The sequence below is a fragment of the Notamacropus eugenii genome, chromosome 6, assembly GCF_028372415.1.
Source record: "Notamacropus eugenii isolate mMacEug1 chromosome 6, mMacEug1.pri_v2, whole genome shotgun sequence".
Taxonomy (NCBI): domain Eukaryota; kingdom Metazoa; phylum Chordata; class Mammalia; order Diprotodontia; family Macropodidae; genus Notamacropus; species Notamacropus eugenii.
This window is the reverse complement of record NC_092877.1, coordinates 94,863,070-94,884,531: the sequence shown is the minus strand read 5'-3', so window position 1 is coordinate 94,884,531 and position 21,462 is coordinate 94,863,070. Positions and strand designations below refer to the sequence as shown.

At 41.1% G+C, this 21,462-nt stretch overlaps 1 protein-coding gene across 6 annotated transcripts in view; it reads left to right on the top strand.

Annotated features, from left to right (window-relative positions):
* APBB2 (amyloid beta precursor protein binding family B member 2) overlaps positions 1–21,462 on the top strand; it is a 419,709-nt gene that overhangs the window by 370,728 nt on the left and 27,519 nt on the right. The window contains exon 1 of one of the 6 annotated variants that reach the window (XM_072620574.1): positions 4,044–15,794. The exons of the other annotated variants lie outside the window; for them this stretch is intronic. Within the exon in view, the coding sequence (XP_072476675.1) occupies positions 15,739–15,794 (56 nt within the window). The 5' untranslated portion in view covers positions 4,044–15,738. Of the gene's footprint in view, positions 1–4,043; positions 15,795–21,462 lie in introns of those variants that run through there. 6 annotated transcript variants of the gene reach the window in all.

Genomic DNA, 21,462 nt, shown 5'->3' with positions numbered 1-21,462 from the left:
CTGTACTCCTTTTTGTTTCCTTAGTACTAGAATATTAAGCAGCCTTGATCTCATGTAGTAAAAACAGTTTGTATGTTCCTTTCACTTGCTGCTTTTAGTTGGAAGGAATTTCCTTCCAAATTCAGGCATTTTCAAAAATTTTATTTGGAAAATTGTTGTAAACGACTCTTTGTAAATAGCATCCACACAAGCATAAACAGTGAAGCTTTTGTTGTCAAAATGATTTGTATAAAGATAGTAAATGAAGTCTTTCCACAAAGAAATGGCCAAATCATGTTATTTATTGAGTGTCTTTAAGGAGCAAAAACCATGTTAGCTACCCTGTGTATCCTAGCCCCTCTGACTGTTCAGAGGCAGTAGCCAAATCTTGTTAGCAACTGACATACCTAGTCCTCAAAGCTCTGTCGTCATCACTTGTACAGGAATCAAATCTATTCTATTTACTTGCCATTCTAACAAACTCTCAGTATCAGAATTGGAAAAGACCCCAGAGATCTGAGTCAGTCCCAGAGAAGGACCTCCATTACACAAACCCAACAACCATCCAGCTTCTATGTTACTTGAAACCATAAAAGATGGAAGTATCACTAATTTTCAGGCGTAGTTTGCTTCATTTTGGGGTAGTACTGAGAAAGTTGTTCCTTCTATCAGGCTAAAGTTGGTTTTCTCATCTGTCCCCCATCGTACCCAGTTCAGGTCTCTAGGGCCAGGGTAAAACAGGTGACATCAGTCTTCTCCAGGACAACTCTTCAGATAAATACTTGAAGATTGCCATCATGTACACTCTCCCTTCTCTTCTTCTCCAGGGTACAATGTCCCTGGGTGGTATTTTTATTGTTTTTTTTTGTATGTGTGTGGGAGGGGGAGCAGGGAGCTGATTGTGAGTCTTGGAGGCTATCTTGTGCTACCATGCCCAAGACAAGATGCCACTATAACATGCCTATTTTAAAAGACCTCTCATTGACAGTCCAGACAATACCTGTGAGTCAAGGAGCAGCCCTTTCCATTCTTGTACCCTTCTCGTCATCAGAAATTTTTCCTTAACATCAAGTTGTTTGCCTTTCTGCCATTCCTACCCATTGTTCCTAGTTCTGCCCTTGGAGGCCAAATGGAGTAAGTCTAACCTCTTTTCCATGTGACAGTCCTTCAGGTTATTGAAGACCCCTCCCTCTTTTCCCTCCCCTTCCCCCTGACCCTTCAATTTAATCATCCCAAGATCCTTCAACTGAGATTTCTATAGCATTAGATGTAGTGGACAAAGCAGTGATGTCATCAGAGGACCTGGCTGGAACCCAACACCCATCTTTAATGCTTACCACCCATGTGACCTTAAGCAAACCTCCCTGGGTCTCAGGTCTGTCTTTTGTAAAATCAGAGGATTGGACTAGATGACCTCTGGAGGCCCTTCCAACCCCAGCTCTATGAACAATCTCATTGTCTTAAGGCCCTTTCATGGTCCCAGCCTGCCCAAACTGAATATAACCCTCCAGACTAGGACCTGATTAGTGCAGAGTACAGCAGAACTCTCCCTGAGAAGTCAGCCTTCTCTGCAGCACAAGACCACACTGGCCCTTTATAGCTTCCTCTGGACAGATGGGGAGTTGAATGTCCTCCTCAATCCCCAGGTCTTTTTCAGATGAGCCGCTGTCTAGCCCTACCTCCCTAAGTGTAAATAAAGCTTCTTGCTGTCTTCTACCTTGTTGATATTCTTCCCAAACTCTTGGAAGCTCCTTCTTAATCTTGGTGCCTTTCGTGGGAGGCTCACACACGCCCCTCTTCTCTTCTCCCCCCCTGCCATATATCCCTCATTTATCCTGTTTGAACATGGTTGTAGGGCATGTTGTCCCCTCCTTTAGACTGTGAGACTGTTTTTTGCCTTTCTTTGTATCTCTGGTGTTTAGCATTGTCTCCAGCACATAGGACATAATTAAGAAATTTAAGAAGTGCTGGTTGACTCACTGGAATCCAGAACAGAATACAGCAAGATCGTGATCGACCCCGTCCTGTGTGCTCTGCTTTTATTGGTCAGTCTGTCAGTCATGTCTGACTCCTCATGATACTGTGTGGGCTTTTCTTGGTAAAGATGCTAGAGTGGTTTGCCATTTCCTTCTCCAGTGGATCAGAGCAAATAGAGGTTAAGTGACTTGCCCAAGGTCTCACAGCTAGTGGGTGTCTGATGCTGGATTTGAACTCAGGCCTTCCTGACTCCAAACCCAGTGTTTTATTCCACTGAACCAACTAGCTGCTTATTACTGAAATTCCTAAATTACTACAATTAGTCTTTGTCTGCCATGTCAAAATTGCTCCTGCAGCCCTTTGAAATGCAGGTTTTTTTCCTCATTAAGTTTTTTTAAAAAATATTCTTAATATGTCATATCAATCTTGTACTCTTGCAGTTAATTTATTTAAACCTAAGTCTAAGACTTTCCATTTAACTTCTTTAATTGGATGGAAAGCTAGGTCTGGAGTCAGAAAGACCAGATTTCAAGTGTGACCTCAAATACTTACTAGCTGTGTGACCCTGGGCAAGTCACTTACCTCCTGCCTGCATAAAACTGGAGAAGGAAATGGCAAACCACTCCAGTATCTCTGCCAAGAAAACTCCATCCACAGTTGGTTCACAGGGTCATGAAGAGTTAGACATGACTAAAGTTCTGAACCACATATGCCAGACACCCTACGAATGCTGAGGTATAAATAAAGGCAAAAAATCCAACCCCGGTCCTCAAGGAACTCACACAAGGGAAGAAGCAACATGCAAACAATTCTGTACCAACAAAACATGTTCTGGATAAATTAGGGATAATCTCAGAAGGAAGGCACCAAGATAACGCAGTTAAGGGACTTAGGCATGGCCATGTAGCCAGTTTGTGACAAAGACCAAAGATAGGACATGAACCCAGGTCTTCCTGACTCCAAGCAGGATCTCTAGCCACCATGCTGCGCTACCTCCCCAAACTACATTCTGTGGGCCTAAACACTAGGCTGCTCAACACTCTTACCAGTGGAGGGCACCTTGGAGACCATCCAGCCTCTTGTTGTATAAATGAGTCCGTGGAGATTGTGATATGCCAGAGGTTACCCAGGGAGAGAAGGTTTTAATTCCCCTGCCCCTTGAGCTCTATCCCAGTAGCTGTGCCAGGATATTCATAGCCTCTGTTATGACTTACCCAAACTAGGTTTTGAGTTTCTGCTATTTTCAGGCTTGCTGGTTCTGTCTTTTAAAAGCCTTTGCCGATTTCCATTTAGATGAGACCACCTTTTCTGAGGCCCAGACTCCTTCCTTCCCTAGCCAGTAAGCTCTCTCCTTCTCTGGTGCTGATTATCCAGTCTGAGCTTGCCCTGAGATTCCCCACTTCCCTCTCTCTCCTTTTCTGGCTCCTTGGTGGCCATTTCATAACTCATTGACATCTCTGTGGCAGGAACTGAAACTTCCCTTTGCTACTTACTAGGATTTCTGAAAAAACTTTGACAGGGGAAACTCTTGTTTAAAATAAAGCTCAGTTTTACTTCTCCTTCCTTGGATAATCAAGAGATGACTTGTTCCATTTTAATAATTTCAACCTTTTTTAACCCCTGTCCCCTATTCAGAGCATTTAAGGGTCAAATCTGTTGTGTACATAGAAACCCATTTTTCTAACTGGCAAATAATAATAGCATTTATATGGTTCTTTAAGGTTTGTTCATTACAAGTATCTTATTTGATCCTTACAACATAACCTGGAAAATTATTATGAGGAGGAGGTGCTATTATTATTCATAGTTATAGATGAGAAAACTGAGGCAGACAGAGATCAAGTGACTAGTCTGGGGTCACACAGCTAGTGAGTGTCTGAGGATGGGTTTAAACTTGGGTCTTCCTGACTCAGTGCTCTCTCTATCGTGCTGCTTGTAATAAAATATAAATGTGGGCTACTAGCTTGCAGTATGTCCTTTTCTTTTTCTGTGCATCACCTTTAAGCAATTTAGACTGAGGTGGATAAAACTGACGAGAAAACACAACTTAGCTATTTGGAGGAAGAGGGAGGGAGGGAAGGAGAGAGACAGAGAGAGAGAGAGAGAGAGAGAGAGGAAACCATGAAGCATAAAAATATTTCATTTTCCATTTTTAAGATCTAAATTATAACTTCTGGCTCTACTATGAAGCCAGATTTCTGTGCCCCTCTGGAATGTATTTGCAGTATTGTCTTCATGTAGTAAATGCACAGAAATAAAAACCAAGGTAGAGTAGGACAGCAGTTTTCAGCGATAGGACTCTGAGTTTGTTGCACAGTGAGTTTTTCACCTGAGCGTTTCCTACTCTTGTGCATGAGAAGGCATTCCCAGGAGGAGCAGCACCAGCTGGAGCAGTGGTAGCAGACACTGTAGCGTGCTTTGAAGTTTGCAAGGAACTTTATATATTTTAGATTCCAAACTGCTATTTGTGCATTTGCCCATTCTCCTCTCTTGCTTAGGTTATTTTGAAATCATGTTGCCTCACCATTCTCTTGGAATGACTGAGTGTTTGCTCTACTCCATAGTCATCACAATTGCTGTAGTCATGTTTCATACTTTACAAGACTGTTTTCATGTGCATATGTCTTTGAATCGTCACAGCAATACTGAGTGGGGAACTGTAAATTCATCCTCCACATTTCATAGCTGAAGAAAACACTAAGGAACACTAAGAGAGATGAGGTGACTTGCCCAGGGTCACATAGTCACCATGGGGAAGCCAGGACTGAAGACCCAGATCTCATGGCTCTTTCCACCACATCTCATGGCTTCATCGGATAGATGAAAATGGGAAATGTAATTGTTTCATGACTTAAATTGTGTGAAACCACGCTATCCATTCCCCAGTTAGATGATCAACCCTTTGTGATGGTTTTTTAAGGTATTCTTCTTTAAGCACCAACTGTCCCCTGGAAAGAAGTTCTGGGACTAACCAGGATTGTCAGAGTAACAGCTAAGTTTATATGGTAACTTATTCTTTTCTTTAGTTGTAAAGAAATGACCTTAGTACCTCTGCAAATGGTTCTGCAAGCTCTTTAAAAATATTTATTTATTTTTGGCAACCATTTTTTAATTCTGTACCTTGTTTTCCTTATATCCACAAAAGATAAAGTTAAAGTGTTTTAGTTTTTGTTGTCTTTTTCCTTTCTCAATTCAAAAGTGCTTCTTTCTATAGCTTCTTTAGGCTTGTGAACTTCAAAAAGTTCAAATGCTTTGGTTATTAGAGAACTGTAGTCTGGAAACTTGAGTGTGGAGCACTTGCAAATGTTAATGCTGAGCATATTTTGTTGTGTTTTCCTTTCTTAGAACCAGCATTGTAGCCCGTTAAAAGTTTTGTAATTGGTATCATAAGCAGATGAGGAAGAACTGAGGGATTGCACTTGCCAGGCTTTCCAAGGCCTTTCCCAGTTGTCTTAGAGTATTCATGTATGTACAGGGATGACTAGATTATGATGGCCTAAATAACTGCAGGGAACTGGAGCAGCAACAAGACGTTTGTGCACTCAGTTAACCTGATTCTGTCATATCCAAGTTTGCATCTCTTTGCTCAGTTACCTGCAAATGCTCCATTTCTAAATATTTGGATTTCCTTCATTCTCATGCTGTTGGGCTTTGAAATGGGCTTTCAGATGTCATAAAGTTGGTGGTTTCTCAACCCAACCAAATCCTACTATGGATCACTAACCACTAAATTCTCTACTATGGACTGAGCCAGTTCTCTGTAGCTTCAGCTCCTAGGAAGCTCAAGAAATAGGACCTGGGAGTTACCCGAGAGGCTTGAGATGAAGAACAGTTGGTCACTGTTTGAATTTTTAAAGTGTTTAGATTGTGTCGTAAAGAAGAAAGGACTTTTGTTTGGAAAACTTTTGCAGACTGATAAAAATTTGCTGGAGCAGTTTGGGGCCTTTGACTCTACCTGTTAGGACACCTAGTTAAGACTGTTATATGAATGACATAAATGAAGTTGAATTTTCATGTTTTTGTATTTGTTAAAGCAGCACACTTGGAGCAAGAAGTAATTCACCTGTGTATGGAGCTTCAGCTAAGTCCACTCCCTTCAAGCTATCTAGTCATCGTCCAGAAAACCTGGAAAGATTCTCAGAAATTGGATTCCAAGAATCCAGTAGGCACATATGTGACTCATGAGTCCCTTCTACTGAGTTTTCCTTTCAGTTCTCTGGTTGAAAGCTTTATTATTATTATTATTTTCATTTATTTCTTTAAGATGATATAGGAGGAGAGTGACTTACAAAAAGTAAACTTACTGAATAGGGAGGTTACATGTTTATTCAAAGCAAACCCAGAGAGTAAGTCTTCTGACATTATAGCGAATTTTAATCCCATTCTTTGGTGCATGTATGTTATGATGAGGCTTCTTTATTAATAATCTTACCATCCAGGCTGATGCATTCATTCATCCTAATTGGTAAGCGAAAAGATTTCTCTTAGGGTGGGAGTCAGGAAGATGACCCCAGAAGTCAATCATGTTATTGATCTGCATATTGAAGGAATTTATAGAGCATTTTCTTGGGGAGAAGAGAATTTGTTTTTCACTTTGATAAATGTTTTGGAAAAAGCATCATCTTAAACCCCAGGAAAAGTTAGTGTTGTTTACCACGGAGAGGACTGGGAAGGCGTACATTTGCACTGCTTTCAAATAGACTCTCAAGAGGTAATAACGTTTAATGAGTCAGTTGCTGTCCAAAGTATTGTTTCGGATCACATGATAACAAAAAATCGTAATGTAGTTAAAAAGAAGAAATATAGTCAACTCTCATTTATCCAAAATTAAACTTGCTTTCAAGTTCCTGTTGTCATAACCAAATAGCATAGAGGAAAGCCCCTTTGTTTTCTAGTATTCAGTGTCTATTATAGTTTTGAAATGTAGTTTTTCACTCAGTAAGATTGTTTAGGCAAAAGGTTGTTTGTTCCAGCCCCTAAGGACTGTCTAATTTACTACCATATAGGAAGAGATGTTAAATGATGCCGGTATAAAATGGACCACCCTGGCTCACTTAATGCCTTCAAGCAAAGACTGGATGTCCACTTTTCAAGAGTGTGTAGAATGGATTCTTGTTCAGTTATAGGTGGGACTAGATCACCTGTGAGGTTCCATTTCACTCAGAGGTTCTGTGACATCATTATTACCTCCAAACCAAAATACGATCAATACATTGAGTTTGAGAGCGCATATATGTGCATTCAGCTAAGATAAGAGGTTCATGATTTAATTGAATTTACTGTATAGAATGAGAAGTAGAGAAAAATCATGAGTAGAGGTAGAAATGGGGACTGCACTGGTCATTTCATTCATGTAAGGAACTTCCAGATAAGGCAACCCACTTCAGAGGACATCTTTTTTTTTTTTTTTTTTTGTGCCAGTTATAGTCTTTGTGAGTTGTTTAGGGCATAGAGAGGTTAAATGACTTGCACAGGGTCACACAGCCTAGATGTGACAGAGGCAGGACTTTTACTCAGTCTTCCTGGCTTCAGAGGCCAGTTTTGTGTGCTTTTTACCCTGTGCTGCTGAGTGAGGTGATGACATAGGGAAGCTGGGTGATTTTCAGTGCTTCCTAAATTGAACTTTGATAGTATGGCTTCATAATTCCTTGAAGTATGAAGGAAGGAAGGAAAGAAGGAAGGAAGCCAAATAGAGATGATTTGTGAGGATTTCTGATCATTTAAGATTGTTTGTCCCAAGGATCCTAAACACATCTCAGTTGACCGTGTAGTCATAATCGACTCGACATCTGAGAGAAAACATGAAGGAGGAGTAAGTCAGTGAAAGTAGGATTCAGAATAAATCTCCTAAGAATCAGATGTGCTGCCTTGGTTCACTTGAATTGCTGAACTTGCTCAAGTTTGTCTTAGGTAGACTCCTTGGCAGGGTGCCCCAACGTGCCTTGCCAGGTGTCTCAAGCCTTCTTTGCGTAGCAGTCTTCAACATGCTCTCAAGCTCCCTGTCCCTGTGTGAATTACTAACAGTTCTCCCTTTACATAAATGCTCCACTCTGCAGATCTCTATGTAAGGTGAATTTGCCCATGGATGTGAGAAAGAAAGTCCTTTCAGTACTTACATTTGAGTACAAGTGTCTCTGCTACAGAAAGGGGGCCAAGAGAAGCAAAAGCAGAAGAAGGAACATGTAAGGGCTGGGACCAATCACTTTGGCCTGACTGGAAGTGAGAACAGCATGGGAGTGGGGGAGGGGGAGGCAGGCATGTGGGGGCTGGACATGGACACAGACAGGCAAGGATGTGTGACACATGGAGGTTGGGGCAGACATCCAGTACTGAGTGCTGACCAATGAAAGACAGATACCCTGAGCTGGACATGTTGGTGGGTGGGCAGAATGGAGCAAAGCTGTCCTGTCTTGGTGCCTGAAGTCTCAAGCCAAGCCCTGCTCTGGTTCCACATGTCTGTTCTGCTTTCATTTGGTGGGTTTTGTTTGTTTCTTTTTTGGTGGGAGGCCACAGAGCGCTGAACTGAGAGAATTGTAAAGTTATTCTAGGTGGGATTTTTTTGGAATGTGCATTTTTTTTTCAGAATTTTTAATGTAAAGTCAAAATTTTTATAATATGTAAAGTGAGAACTGTCCATACAAACTTATTTGGTGTTGTATTTTTTTTTTCATGTCTCTGCTTACACAATTTCACAAGTAGGGCTTATTTTACCAATTTTTACCTTCCTTTTCCTTGATTTGGAAGTTTATACACACCCTTTGAGCATTAAATGAGAAATGTATGCTTTCTTTTGACTCCAATAACCAAAACAACAGTTTTCTAATTGGGCATAATTGAAAGCTGAAACCTCTGTCAATTCCATTCCTTTCAAAGACAGTCTAGTTCCTCTGTCATGCCCTTCTTTCCCTTCCAGCAGACTATGTTGCTGTCTGGTCTTCTCAGAAAGCTCCGTGACAAAGTCCTCTGTGTAGAGATGTATATCTGTCACCCAGCCACGAAGAGCTGTGCCCAACTTTGTTTTAAATCTTTTATTTCTCACTGGTTTTTGTTTTGCTTTAAATTCTCGTTATGTGGGCATGATCTGCTAGCCTGTTTGCTGACACAAAGGACAGCATGATGTGACATGTAGGACAGCGCTTGGAAACGTGTAAAGTGGCGTATAAGCCTCTGTGATTTACTCCTCGCTCTGTGGCGTGTTTTCATATTTCCTTTTCTTAAACTTTTACGCTCAAGACCTCTTTGGTACTTCTTAAGCACCAGTCATTCACCAGGCACAACTATCCCTCCTGGACGCTTCCTAGTCCTGGTTAGAAATGATCTTTATATAGGAAAGCTCTAGGAAAGACATTCTCAACCTTGGTTTGGTCAGGGACCCTTTTGGCATTCTGGTGACACTTAAGGACCTCTTCTCAGAATCATGTTAAGTGCATAAATGAAAAGGCAAAGGATTACAAAGAAAATCAATTCCATCCAACTACAGTCATCACAACATCTTTTGGTGTTCACAAACACCAGGTTAAGAATCCCTCACTTATGGATTTCATGTTTGCTGGATAGATAAGCCTTAGAGGGTTAACTCCCTGTCAATGTCTCATCATTGTTATTGGCACTTCTTAAGCGTGTGTGTGGTGCTGGAGTAAGCTCTTTCTATCTGTATCCTTAATCTGCTTAGAACACCAAAAGGTAAAAACTAAAAGTAATGGACTGAAGTTGCAAAGAGCGTCCTTTGGGCTTGATATTGGGAAAAATTCCCAACCAGTTACAGCTATCCAAAAGTGGAATGGGCCTCTTTTGGGAGGCAGTGGCTGCTGGGTCACTGGAGGTGTCATCAGACAGAGGCAGATCAGACTTCATGGCGGGGGGCAGAGGGGGGTTGGTTGTGAAGGGGGCAGGGGCGGGGGGCTTCTTGTTCAGGTCCACACCTCTGAGGTTCCTCTGAACTCTGATAAAAAGAGACAATACAAGTTATCTCTGACCAGGTTCAATACTATAAGAGGCTGTAAGCAAAGTAGTCCGCAGTGATCCAGGCAAACATTCACAAAGAGGTGTGCAGACGAAGAGATCAAGTTTTTACATCCATGTGGCCAGCAGTGGAAAGCACTGGCTAGGAGTTGCATCTGAGCTTGGAGCCTCAGAGGGAATGGAACGGCTGAATGTCTGCTTTGTTTGTTCCCAGTTGGCTGATGGAGGGCATTTCTGGTGTTTTTATGAAGAATTTCTTAGTAATTTGGCTATACAATAACAAATGCCAAGCATTTCTCTTCTTTCAGGTAAGGGAGTTGGCTTTTTTCAATGGAAACATTACAAATTACGTTTCTACCCTGCATCGCAAGTAGCTATCAGGAACATCCTGATGAGGCAATGAGTTATTCAGCCTAGCATAGCATCAGTTTCTTTACTTTTTCATGCTAGATTCTTACATAGCAAAGGAAAAATAAGAATGTGTTTAGCTCTAAATTTAACTTCTTTTAGTCTTAGCAGTTGCACAGAACAAGTTTGAGTTGAGGAATTTCTCTGGTAGATATACATGGGGAGCTAATTATGCAAGACAGTCGTGATCCTAATGGCTTTGAATGATATTTGGAATATCACTTGGAGAAATCTTTATTAATGATAAGTTTTCTCTGGGGCATTAAAATCAAGTGTCACCTTCAATCAAAAGAGAATCTTCCTGGACAAGTTTGGCATGTAAGGCTATTGGAAGCTTCTTGTTTTACTTTTTTAATGTCTGCCTTCTGGAAAAGATATTGCTTATGTATCAGTTTTGTTATATCATTGAATTTGTACTTGACTAATTGAAAATACTCATCAATACTGCTTTTTCTGTATAAAGTGAAAGAAACATAGAAGATATTTTCCACAGTGTAAGCAAAAGAACCCGTATCAGTCACAGAGTCCAAAAAAGGATAGCAATGTCTCAGAGTCATCTTGAGTGGAAGTTAATACCAAGATCCTTTCTACTTCCTTTTACGTGGCTGCTTTGATGAGACTTGTAGGTGAAAAGAGCACTAGATTTGGAGTTATTGGATTTGGGTATTTACTGCCTCTGTGACCTTGGGGAAATCAACGTCCCTTCAGGACTGCATTGGTAGAGTGAGCAGCTTGGACCAGATTTCTGAAGTCCCAACTCTTCAACTGTGAGCCTAGAATCTATTGTCAGTTCTCTACGGTTGAGTATTAGCTGAAAAAACAAAATGCATTTTTGTGGCATAATAGATAGTTTTTCTTTTTGTTAGTCTTAAGGAATTTCATTGTGCACTTTGAAAGAATGCCACCAAAAAACCAAAGATTGGCAAAGTGACTTTATGTGAGGAGTCAGAGCACTTGAGAAGTCATGGATATTAGAATGATAGCATGAGTGGGGCAGCTAGCTGTTGAAGTGGATAGGGCACTGATGCTGGAATCAGGAACACCTGAGTCCAAATCCAGCCTCAGACACACTAGCTGTGTGACCCAAGGCAAGTCACTTGGCCCCAATTGCTTCCAAAAAAAAAAAGAATGACAGCATTGCACAGATTCTCAAACTTTTTAGTCTTAGGACCTCTTTATACTCTTAAAAAATATTGAGGATCCCTCTAAGAACTCTTGTTTGGGTGCCTTATATTTATAGATATTTACTGTATTAGAAGTTAAAATGTCTTAGAGAAAATAGTTTTGACCTTGCAGACTCCCTGTAAAGGATGTCCTTGACACTTTGAAAATCAATAATCTAGTTCCACTCCTTCATTTTAATACATGAGGAAAACAGGGGTCCAGATGGCTTAAATGACTGAGCCCAAATCTTTCTGTTAATTAGTGACAGAGCTAAGGTGAGAACCTGGCTCTCTTGACGACCACCCAGCCAGTACCCTTTCTGCAATACCACAGTGTCTCCCTGAGACCGATCTGTAGAGATAAATCCAGTATAAAGGTCACAAGCATCATTCATTCCACAAATATTAAGCAAGTACCTTCTTATTCTATGCAAGGTACTGTGGGTAAATCAGGTCAAATCTCATCATTGTGCTCATCATACATATTGTCTGAAATAGTAGAATGCTAAAACTTTACTTTAATACAGAGAAGAAAACAATGTAGTTAGTCTGAGGAGGTAGGAGGGGAGTAGTCAGGACCACTGCCTTTATTTCTCCCATCTAGGGTAAGTGAAGCATTAGCCAAGTTTTATTTTCCTCACTGTTCACTAATTGACTATAAGGTCCTTGAGGGCACTGATCAGAGTTTACTCCATTCAATGTCTTGCATATAACATATAGTCCCTTGATAAATATTTGTCGAATACTCAGTGAGTGTGAATGATCCAAGTTCCCCAGGGTTCATTTAGCTCCCACATTAGGTTACCTTCTCCAAAAGTTTTCTACTGAGTTTTGCAGCCTAGCCCTGATAAGCCCATAGAAACCTCTCCAGCAAATATATTTTTTATTTTGGGTAGGCTTTGTTGGGGGGTGGGAAGGCAATCAGGGTTAAGTGAGTTGCCCAGGGTCACACAGCTACTAAATATCTGAGGTCAGATTTCAACTCAGGTCCTTCTGACTCCAGGACCAGTGCTCTATGCACTTCATCACCTGACTGCCCCCACCATACACTTTAAACTCCAAGGTAACCTCCCTGTCTTCACACACACACACACACACACACACACACACACACACACACACACCACACACACACACACTCTCTCACTCACTCACTCTCTCTCTCCCCCTCAGCAGTGTTTCCCATCTAAGGGGGAAGGGAAAGGATGTGTCCTAGTTTTGACCAGAGGGTTCTATTGCCAGGCTGTTAAGCCTGCCCTCATGCCTTCATAATGGCTCCTGAAGTGGCTCTAGGCTGATGGAAGCAACATGAAGTAATAGGAAAAAATGCTGGCCTTGGAGTCAGAGGAGCTGGACAACCGAGCATCTCTATTCCCTTGAACCAATCTCTTCACTTTCCTCATCTGTAAAAGGAAATGATTGGCTTAGATAGCCTCTCATTTATGGGTTCTTAACCTGGGGTCCAGGAACTTCTTAAAATATTCTGGTAAGTATTTCAGTATAATGGGTTTCTTTTGTAATTCAACGTCTTTTTTCTATGAATTCAAAAAATGTGATTCTGAGAAAAGGTCCATAAGCTACACTAGACTGCCAAGGGGGTCTATGACAGATAAAAAAAATATTACATAACCTCTGCTCTGGGATCTCAGGTTTACCTTTTCCTTTTTACCTTTTCTTCCCTGCCCTGTCTCCCCCAGCATTTAATCTGTGATCCTAGATGATGAAAAAGTGACTTCTACCCAGAAGTCCCTGAGAGGATGACTGTCTAGTCAGGGTATAACAGGCCCACTGTGGAGACACTGTTGCCTGGAAAGATCAGAGCACAGTGCACGACTTATGTAATTGTGTTAAATGATGAGGTGCCCACTACAAAAGCTCACTGAGAGGACTATTTTTAATCCAATGAGCTCCAGGACATCCAGCTGCTCTCCTTAAGTCCTCTCCCGGTGGGAGGTGACAGCTGTTGGTGTGGTACCCTTTCAGAACTTAGAAACAAAAGCACTTAGCTGGTCTTCTTCTACACCACTGCCTCAGCCCTAGTCACCATCTGTTCGGCTCCAGGCGTGCTGAGAGGCCACTGGACTCTGGACATCATTCCAGGAGGTGGTGCTGGAGCAGAGAGCAGTGGACTGGAAATGAGACAGGGCCTGTTGGGCGAGCCTGTACAAGTCACTTCACTTCTCTGGGCTTTTGTTTGCTCATCTACAAAACACTGGGGGTTGGACTGCGTAGCTTCAAAGGTACCCGATCAGCTCTAAAGTCAAGATCCCATGAAAATAGAGCTGTCATTCCTTGCCCAGCAAGATGCCCCTGCTAGCTCTGTTCTGCTTGGTGGAAGACAGGAATCTACAATAAGTTGGTCTTTAAGGCAAGAGGAATAGACAGTTGGTGGGTTAGCGAAATGGGTGGATGTTCTGACATTGGTAACAACAGTAACATTTCATTTACATAGGGCTTTTAAGTACTTTCCTTGTACAGCCTTGATAGATGTTTAATAGTAGAAATATTTGTATACCTATGATGAAGAAACTGATACTGAGAGCAATTAGTTGACTTACCCATGATCCCCCAGTTAATGGATAACAGAGCCACTATGTACACACCTGAATTCTAACCTCTTTTTACCCACTGAGCTGCCTTCTCCTACAGACTGACTCCTAAGGGCAAAGAGCCAATGTGCTATGGAGCTATGAATTGGGTGTTATGCACCTCTTTGGTAGTCTGATGAAGCCAATGTACCTCAGAATCATATTTTTAAATGCAGAAAATCAAGTATACTTAGGATTACCAAGGAAACTGATTTTTTGAAATATGATTATCAATAGGTTTTTTTAAGTTCATAGACACCAAGTTAAAAGAAAAAACCACCCATAATAGAGAAAGATGGCCCATTCAGGGATGCTATCCAGTCCTTGTATAATTGAAACACTTGTTTAAGGCATGCTTGGTGGAACCATGATTATGATGGGCTATATTTACCTTCTGTTTTAACCCACCCTGTTTAGAGCTCAGCATTCTAGCATGGTAGCCACAGGTGCATGCCCTCTCTGATGGATAAGTTTGGTAATGAAGAAGACTTTGCCTTTTTCTCATGTTTTAATGGTGTGGGCCCATCTTAGTAACTCTCTGTATGATGCATTTCTGTGACATACTTCTGATGTCTGGTGTTAGACTTTATTTAATGGCTGACCAGAACAGAATAATATTTTATTATGGGTTCGTGGGTTAAAAGCCTTTTCCCAGAGTTCAGGGTTAACAGTGAGTCTCTGTGTAGTCCTGTCAATGAAACTCAAGACTTGGAGGAATCCAAGTTGCTGCTGCCCTGGCTCCATCGTTGTTTTTTCTTTCCCTCAGTCTTTACCACTTCCTATTTCCTTGCTCTCTATGTTTTGGTCATCCCGTTGGTCTCCTATTTGCAGTTCTCTCTCACCTCTCCACGTCTTCTAAGTCTCACCTCTTCTCTTAGACTTTGTCTAACTCTACTTTGTCCCCGTCATCCCATTCTGAGGATGCCATTATGAACCCTTCCTTTACTTGTACAAAAGGGAGATCCACAAGCAACAAGAATGAAAAAATAAATATAAAGGAAATATCCACGTCTAATGTCTGAAATGGTAATAACATCATTTCAGCTGCTGGGGACAGCTTGGTGGTACAGTGGGTAGTTGTGAACCTGGAGTCAGAAAGACTGGAATTTAAATCCAGTCTTAATCGTGTGACCTTAGACAAGTTACTTAACCTCTGTTTGCCTCAGTTTCTTCACCTGTAAAATGGGAATAATACCATTACCTACGTCCAGGGTTGTTGTATAGATCAAATGAGAAAATATATGTGAAACATTTAGCATCGTGCCTGGCACATAATGGGCACTATATAAATGTTAGCTATTATTATTAACATCTCACAAGTTTTAAAAATATCAACTGTCTTTTTTTTTTTTGAGGGGAGGGCGAATAAGAAGAATGCAAATGTTTATTTAGTATGTGAATGTTTACTACAAGACTTGTCCCCTGTTTGTCCATGACATTCTAAGCTGGGTTACTTTCCCACGTTGGTATGCTGCCTGGTAAATTTAGCTACTCTCTTGGCTTCGTTGTACACTGCCCAAAATACACACTTAGGTGTGATTGAGTTCAGCTGAAATAACTCCTGGAAAGGAGTATGATTGTGGTAATTAGGTGGGTGAAAAAGCTTGGGTGGTAAATGCTTTTCATTGTATGCCAAAATCCTGCGCTCACTGTGAATGTGAATGTTAACTTGCTGTTTTTGCTCTGTTTCTTCATGCTGTCCTGGACTCAGAGAGAGGTAAATGATATTCATTTTTTTTTTCATCCTCAGTGTTTATTTGTCTGGCAACGCTCACTTGCTTTCTTCATAAAGTCACGCCATGATCACAATCATCTTTGTCTCCTAAAAGCAGGACATGGTTGGTTTTCCTTCCAAGCTGTCCTTGTATGTGCCCCATTGTCATTAACCAGTGTATGGAAATAAATGCTTCAGAGGGTCATCATTCTCCAAAGTATTTCAGCCTATTTGGCAGTGTTATATTGAATGAATGTAGAAGAACTTGCTAATTCATGCTAATGATGAGGAGGATCCAATTGACATGTTAGTGAACAAACATGGTGGAAATGCTTAGGCAGTGCACCCTGTCATGTAGCCAAGCCTGTCTTGCTTGAAATATTATAGGTAATATTAAAGACAGTATGTAAGTCCTCTGAGGTCAAAATTGAAAGTGAAGGCAGTCCTGGACTCTGCCATTCAGCCCTTCCTTATCCATGAGGTCAGATTAGATAGTACAAAGCAAAGTCTTTGGAAATCTTTCTTCCTGATCCTCCTTCCCCTTTTCCTCTCCTATTCCCCTTTCTCTTTTGGTCTTCCTCCTCCCCATTCCCTTTCCTTCCAGCTCCCCTCTTTTCTTTTCTTCCCTCATTTCTCCCTCTTACCCCTCTTTTGCCTCTAATTTCCCCTCCAGTTTCCCCCCTTTGCCCATTTCTGGTATGAAAAGTTTAGTTTCTTTAAAACCACAACCATTAAGTCACAAGTGAATACAAGTAAGTGAATATTTCATCTGGCATTAACATTAGCCAGCCCCTTGGCTTGCGTTGTACATTAGCCTCTTTTGTACCATTTAGAATCCAGAGAGATCTGCAGATTACTGCAGATTTTGTGCCCTGGGACAAGGTCAAATCTGGCTCCCTGTTTTTGTACATACTAAAAGTGAAGAATGGTTTTTACATTTTTAAATAGAATAAAAGTTTATTCACAAATATAAAGAACCAATCTTCACTCACACTAAAAATAGGCAGTAGTTTGCTGACTCCTGGTAAGACTATTCCAGATTTTTTGAGGTGGGATCTCTCTCTCTCTCCCCCTCTCCCTCTCCCTCTCTCCCTCTCCCTCTCCCTCTCCCTCTCCCTCTCCCTCTCCCTCTCCCTCTCCCTCTCTCTCTCTCTCTCTCTCTCTCTCTCTCTCTCTCTTCTCTCTCTCTCTCTCTCTCTCCCTCCCTCCTTCCCTCCCCCTTCTTCCTCTCTCCCTCACTTTCTCCCCCTCTTTCTCTCAGCAGGGGTGGGGAGAGGAATGAGAGAATTTATTTCTTAGTTTAGTTAGAATCATCAAGGTTACCTCCTTTCCTCTGCTCGGGAGCTGATCACACCTAAGATCATGAGATTTTTCTTCGTATGATTGAAACTGAGCTGCCTGTACAGCAGCCATCCTAGGACCAGTCATCTCCCTGATACTCTGCTGTTCTGTCATCCCTTTGCTCAGCATCCTTTGCTTTGAATTTTAAAGCTCTGTTGTTCTGATCGGACCGAAAGGAGAAGAGAAGGCATAGGCTTGTGAACAGTTCTGGAAAGGAGGGAAGTTTGCAAATTTGACTGCTTTTTAATGAATTCTTGAAGGAGCTCTAGCTTGGGGAGGTGAGGTGGTGGTTCTTGGTAATTATCACGAAGCATCTTAATACCGTCTTCTTCCTCCCAGGATCAGAGGTTTCCTAAGTCAGCGATGACAGTCTCAGCCTGAACTTGGTGGTCAGGCTAGCAAGTGTACATTCAGTGACTTAGCTTTGTTTAACTGGTCTAATTAGGGCAAAGCTGGCACTGAATCACCACTCTCCCTCTTTCCTCCCACCTGAGCCTCCTTGAGTATTTCCAAGTGGTGTAGAATCTATTCTTCAACTTACATATTTCATACACTGAGAATGCTTTGAAGGGAACTTACTTAGCATAATGTACATTTATCAAGGTGACCCCCCCCAGGGGCCCTCTCCTATCCTCTAAAGCTATGATCCCTTTCCTGGGCTTGCAGACAAGAAAACACAGTGGTGAAAGCATAGAAGAGAAAAATGAACTTTGAGAATTGTTGAAGTGTAGATTTGGCATGCATTCTGTGGGGATAAGATTTTTAAAAACAAGAAGAAAACAAAGAAAGTCTTATGTGTTTGGCAAAGGTGGGAGCCAAATATTGGAGAATGAAATCTCCACCCCTGCTGTGGGGGAAAATTTTTACAAACAAAGAAGAGGAGGAGCAAGCCATACAGTGCTGGGGGAAGGAGGGAAATTGCTTATTCCAGTAGCATTCACTGCTCCCACGGTACAAAGGAGAGTTCCTCTCTGAGGTGAATGTTTATTTCTCATAAGCATTACTGCCCATATGGGCTCATTACTATCTAGCTTTGGTGCTGCATCTGCATATAGAGTCCCTAGTTTCTGCCCTAAGAAGTTAGCTTCATTTTTATTTCAATTTCTGAAATAAAGCATTTCAGAGGGATCATTACATTTGCCTTAATTATTATAATTAATTGCCATAAGAATAAGTGAGAGGAAAGCAAGTGAAGTCATTGATTGTAGATGGCCTTCTCAAGGAGATAAACCACAAAAGAGAAGAGAGATATGGACTGTAGCCTATAGGGTCAAGTAAGGGTTTTTTGAGGATGGGGAAAACATGGACTTGTTTACAGGCAGCAAGGAAGCAGCCAGTAGAAAGGGAAAAGTTGAAGATAGGAGAGAGAGTGGGGACAGTGGAGGGAGTGACCTTAAAGATCACTCCCTCCAGGAAAACTTCCTCTTCATTCCTCCCCATTGCTGAATGTTTTCTTGCTATATGTGCTGCACCCCACCCCCTATACTTATTAATACTACCCTTGTAGTTCTTCCCCTTCTCCCTTATGTATTTTGCTTGCTTTTTGTTAAATGATAGGGAGATGAGGAAGGGTGGAGTTGTGAGACATGAACATTAGAAGTGATCACACTGCATTCCTATGTTTTTCCCATTTGGCTAAAACTACTCCATGCATTCCTATAGTCTTCAGGCTAAATCAGGTACAACTGATCACATGAAAGGCTTGGATCCACAAGTTCCTTTTAAGATCACACACTATGAGTAAAATTGCCACTGCAGCACAGTTCTGGAAAGGAGTTCTAAAGTGGTCACCTCTTACATTTAAGTTGAGCTTAACTATGATAAAACTCTGATTGAGTATTTTAAAATGTCCTAGTTTTCAGCCAATCAACATGCTTTTTCTCAAAGCCTGCTATTTTGCAGACATTGTGCTATGGCTGAAGGATAAAAATGCAAAAATGAAAAAAAAAATTGCTGACCTCCAGCTTACGTTCTATCACTTTCCAGAAAGAGGATAGTCTTTTTGTTGGCTGCTTTCCTATCTCTGGTTTCCTTTCTATTCCTAAGTGGTTCAGTGAATTGAGTGCTGGAGCTAGAGGAAGGAAAAGCTGAATTCCAATCCTGCTTCACTTACTAGCTCTGTGACCATAAGCAAGTCACTTAATATCTGTCTCCTTCAGTTTCCTCATATTTAAAATGGGGATGTTATAATAACATCTATTTCTCAGGGTTGTTACAAAGATCAGATGAGATAAGATATGTAAAGCACAATGCCTGGCATAGAGTTGGCACTTAATAAATGCTTGTTTCCTTTCTACTTTCCGTTTCTCTTCATACATACCACTTACTGCTCATTTCCTCCATTTCATGTGATTTAAAAGCTGAAGACTAATATGAGGCATGTTTTGGCTTACAAAAGATGTTAGGTGGGTAAAAATTAAGAAAATTTAATAACACTGGGTATAGGAGGGAGAGAAATGAAAATTTGAGAATGACACCAAGGTTTCAAACCTGGGTGGTTAGGAGGATGGTGTTGCCCTTGACAGCAATAGGGGAGTTCAGAAGGAGGAGAGGGTTTGAGAAGAAAGATAACGAGTTCAGTTTGGGACATTTTGAGTTTCAGATGTCTCGTGACATCCAATTTGATTTGTCCAATGGGGCAGCTGGAGACGTGAAACTAGAGTTTTAGGAGAGAGATTGGGGCTAGGTAAGTAGATCTGAGCATAGAGATGATGATTGAATCCACAGGAGCTGATGAGACCACCAAGCATAATAGGATGAAAGAGGAGAGAGGACTTAGAACAGAGTCCTGAGGGATAACCCACCATTAGTGGGTTTGACCTAGATAAAAATCCAGCAAAGACCAATTAGCAGGAGCAGTTTTATAAGTAAAGGGAGAACCAAGATAGAGCAGTGTCATGGAAACCTGGAGAAAGGAGAGTATTAAGAGAGTTAATTGACAGTGACAGACATTGCAGAGAAGTCAAGAAGAATGAGAATTAAGAAAAGTCCGTTAGATTTTAATATGAGATCATTGATAACTTTGGACAGAGCAGTTTTGGTTGAATGATAAGTTCAAAAGCCATATAGTAGAGGAGAAAGTCTAAGAACAGGTGAGAGGAAAACAAGTGGAAGCAAGGTTTATCTCAAGGAGATAAACCACAAAAGAGAAGAGAGATATGGACAGTACAGGTAAGGGTTTTTTGAGGGTGGGGAAAACATGGACATGTTTACAGGCAGTAAGGAAGCAGCCAGTAGAAAGGGAGAAGTTGAAGATAGGAGAGAGAATGGGGACAATAGAGGGGAGTAATCGTAATGATCACTCCCTCCAGGGAACCTTCCTACTTCATTCCTCCCATTGCAGAATGTTTTCTTGCTGTACTTACTGCACCCCACCCCCCATACTTATTAATACTACCCTTGTCTATATTTATATGTGCATTTATATACTGAAGGTATTTTTTAAGTCTTTTTTTCTTCTATATAATTTCTCTTTTCCTCATCTATGGAGGAAATTCCATAAGGCAGAGATTATGTATTCTATTGCTTTTTTAATTGCTCCCGATCATATCTATTTCCGATTAATACTACCTTTGAGCAAACAACAGACCCTAGCGAAAGATGTAGGAGGAATAAGGACCATGGGAGGGGAGGGGGGTGGAGACAAGTTCCCTGAATTTGACCTTTTAAAATGAACATTTTGTTCCTTTAATAAAACACTTCTGATCTTAGTGAACTCCAGAGTCTTCCTAATTCTCCATCTTATTCCCTTTCTTCTGTAAAAAGTAATTGAAGCACTAACATGGAGGAAACATGCAGGAATTGAGTCATGTGCTGGCTTTATATAGACTTCATCAATGAGGTAGAGCAGTTAATTGTTTTCAAAACACTTGAGGAATCCAGTTCCTTATTAGGTCTTTTTTATATGACTAGGCTTTGTTTAGAGAAGTGATGTGAGGATCCCTTTCCACTCTGCTTTTGGGGATACCTGGCTTTGGGAAACAGCACTGTGGACAGCAGATCCTTCTGTGGGCAGAAGATTGTGATGGGCAAGGAAGATACCCAGGGAAAGGTTTATTCTTGTAGCAGTCTGTTTAGGGAAGGAAAGTAAGGTGCAGAATTACTGAAGTGATTTTAACAGCTAGAAGTTGATCAAGGAGTAGAAATAACACCCTCTAAAATGTTCCTATTTCAGAGGCAACATGTAGTAGAAAGAACACTAGATTAGAATTTTGGAGCAAATGGAGTTTATTTGCAGTTTTACTCTTTGCTCATTTCCTGTGCAGGTGACAACTCTTTTAGAGTCTTAAATTCCTTTTATATAAAATTAATTAAGTTGGATTATATTATT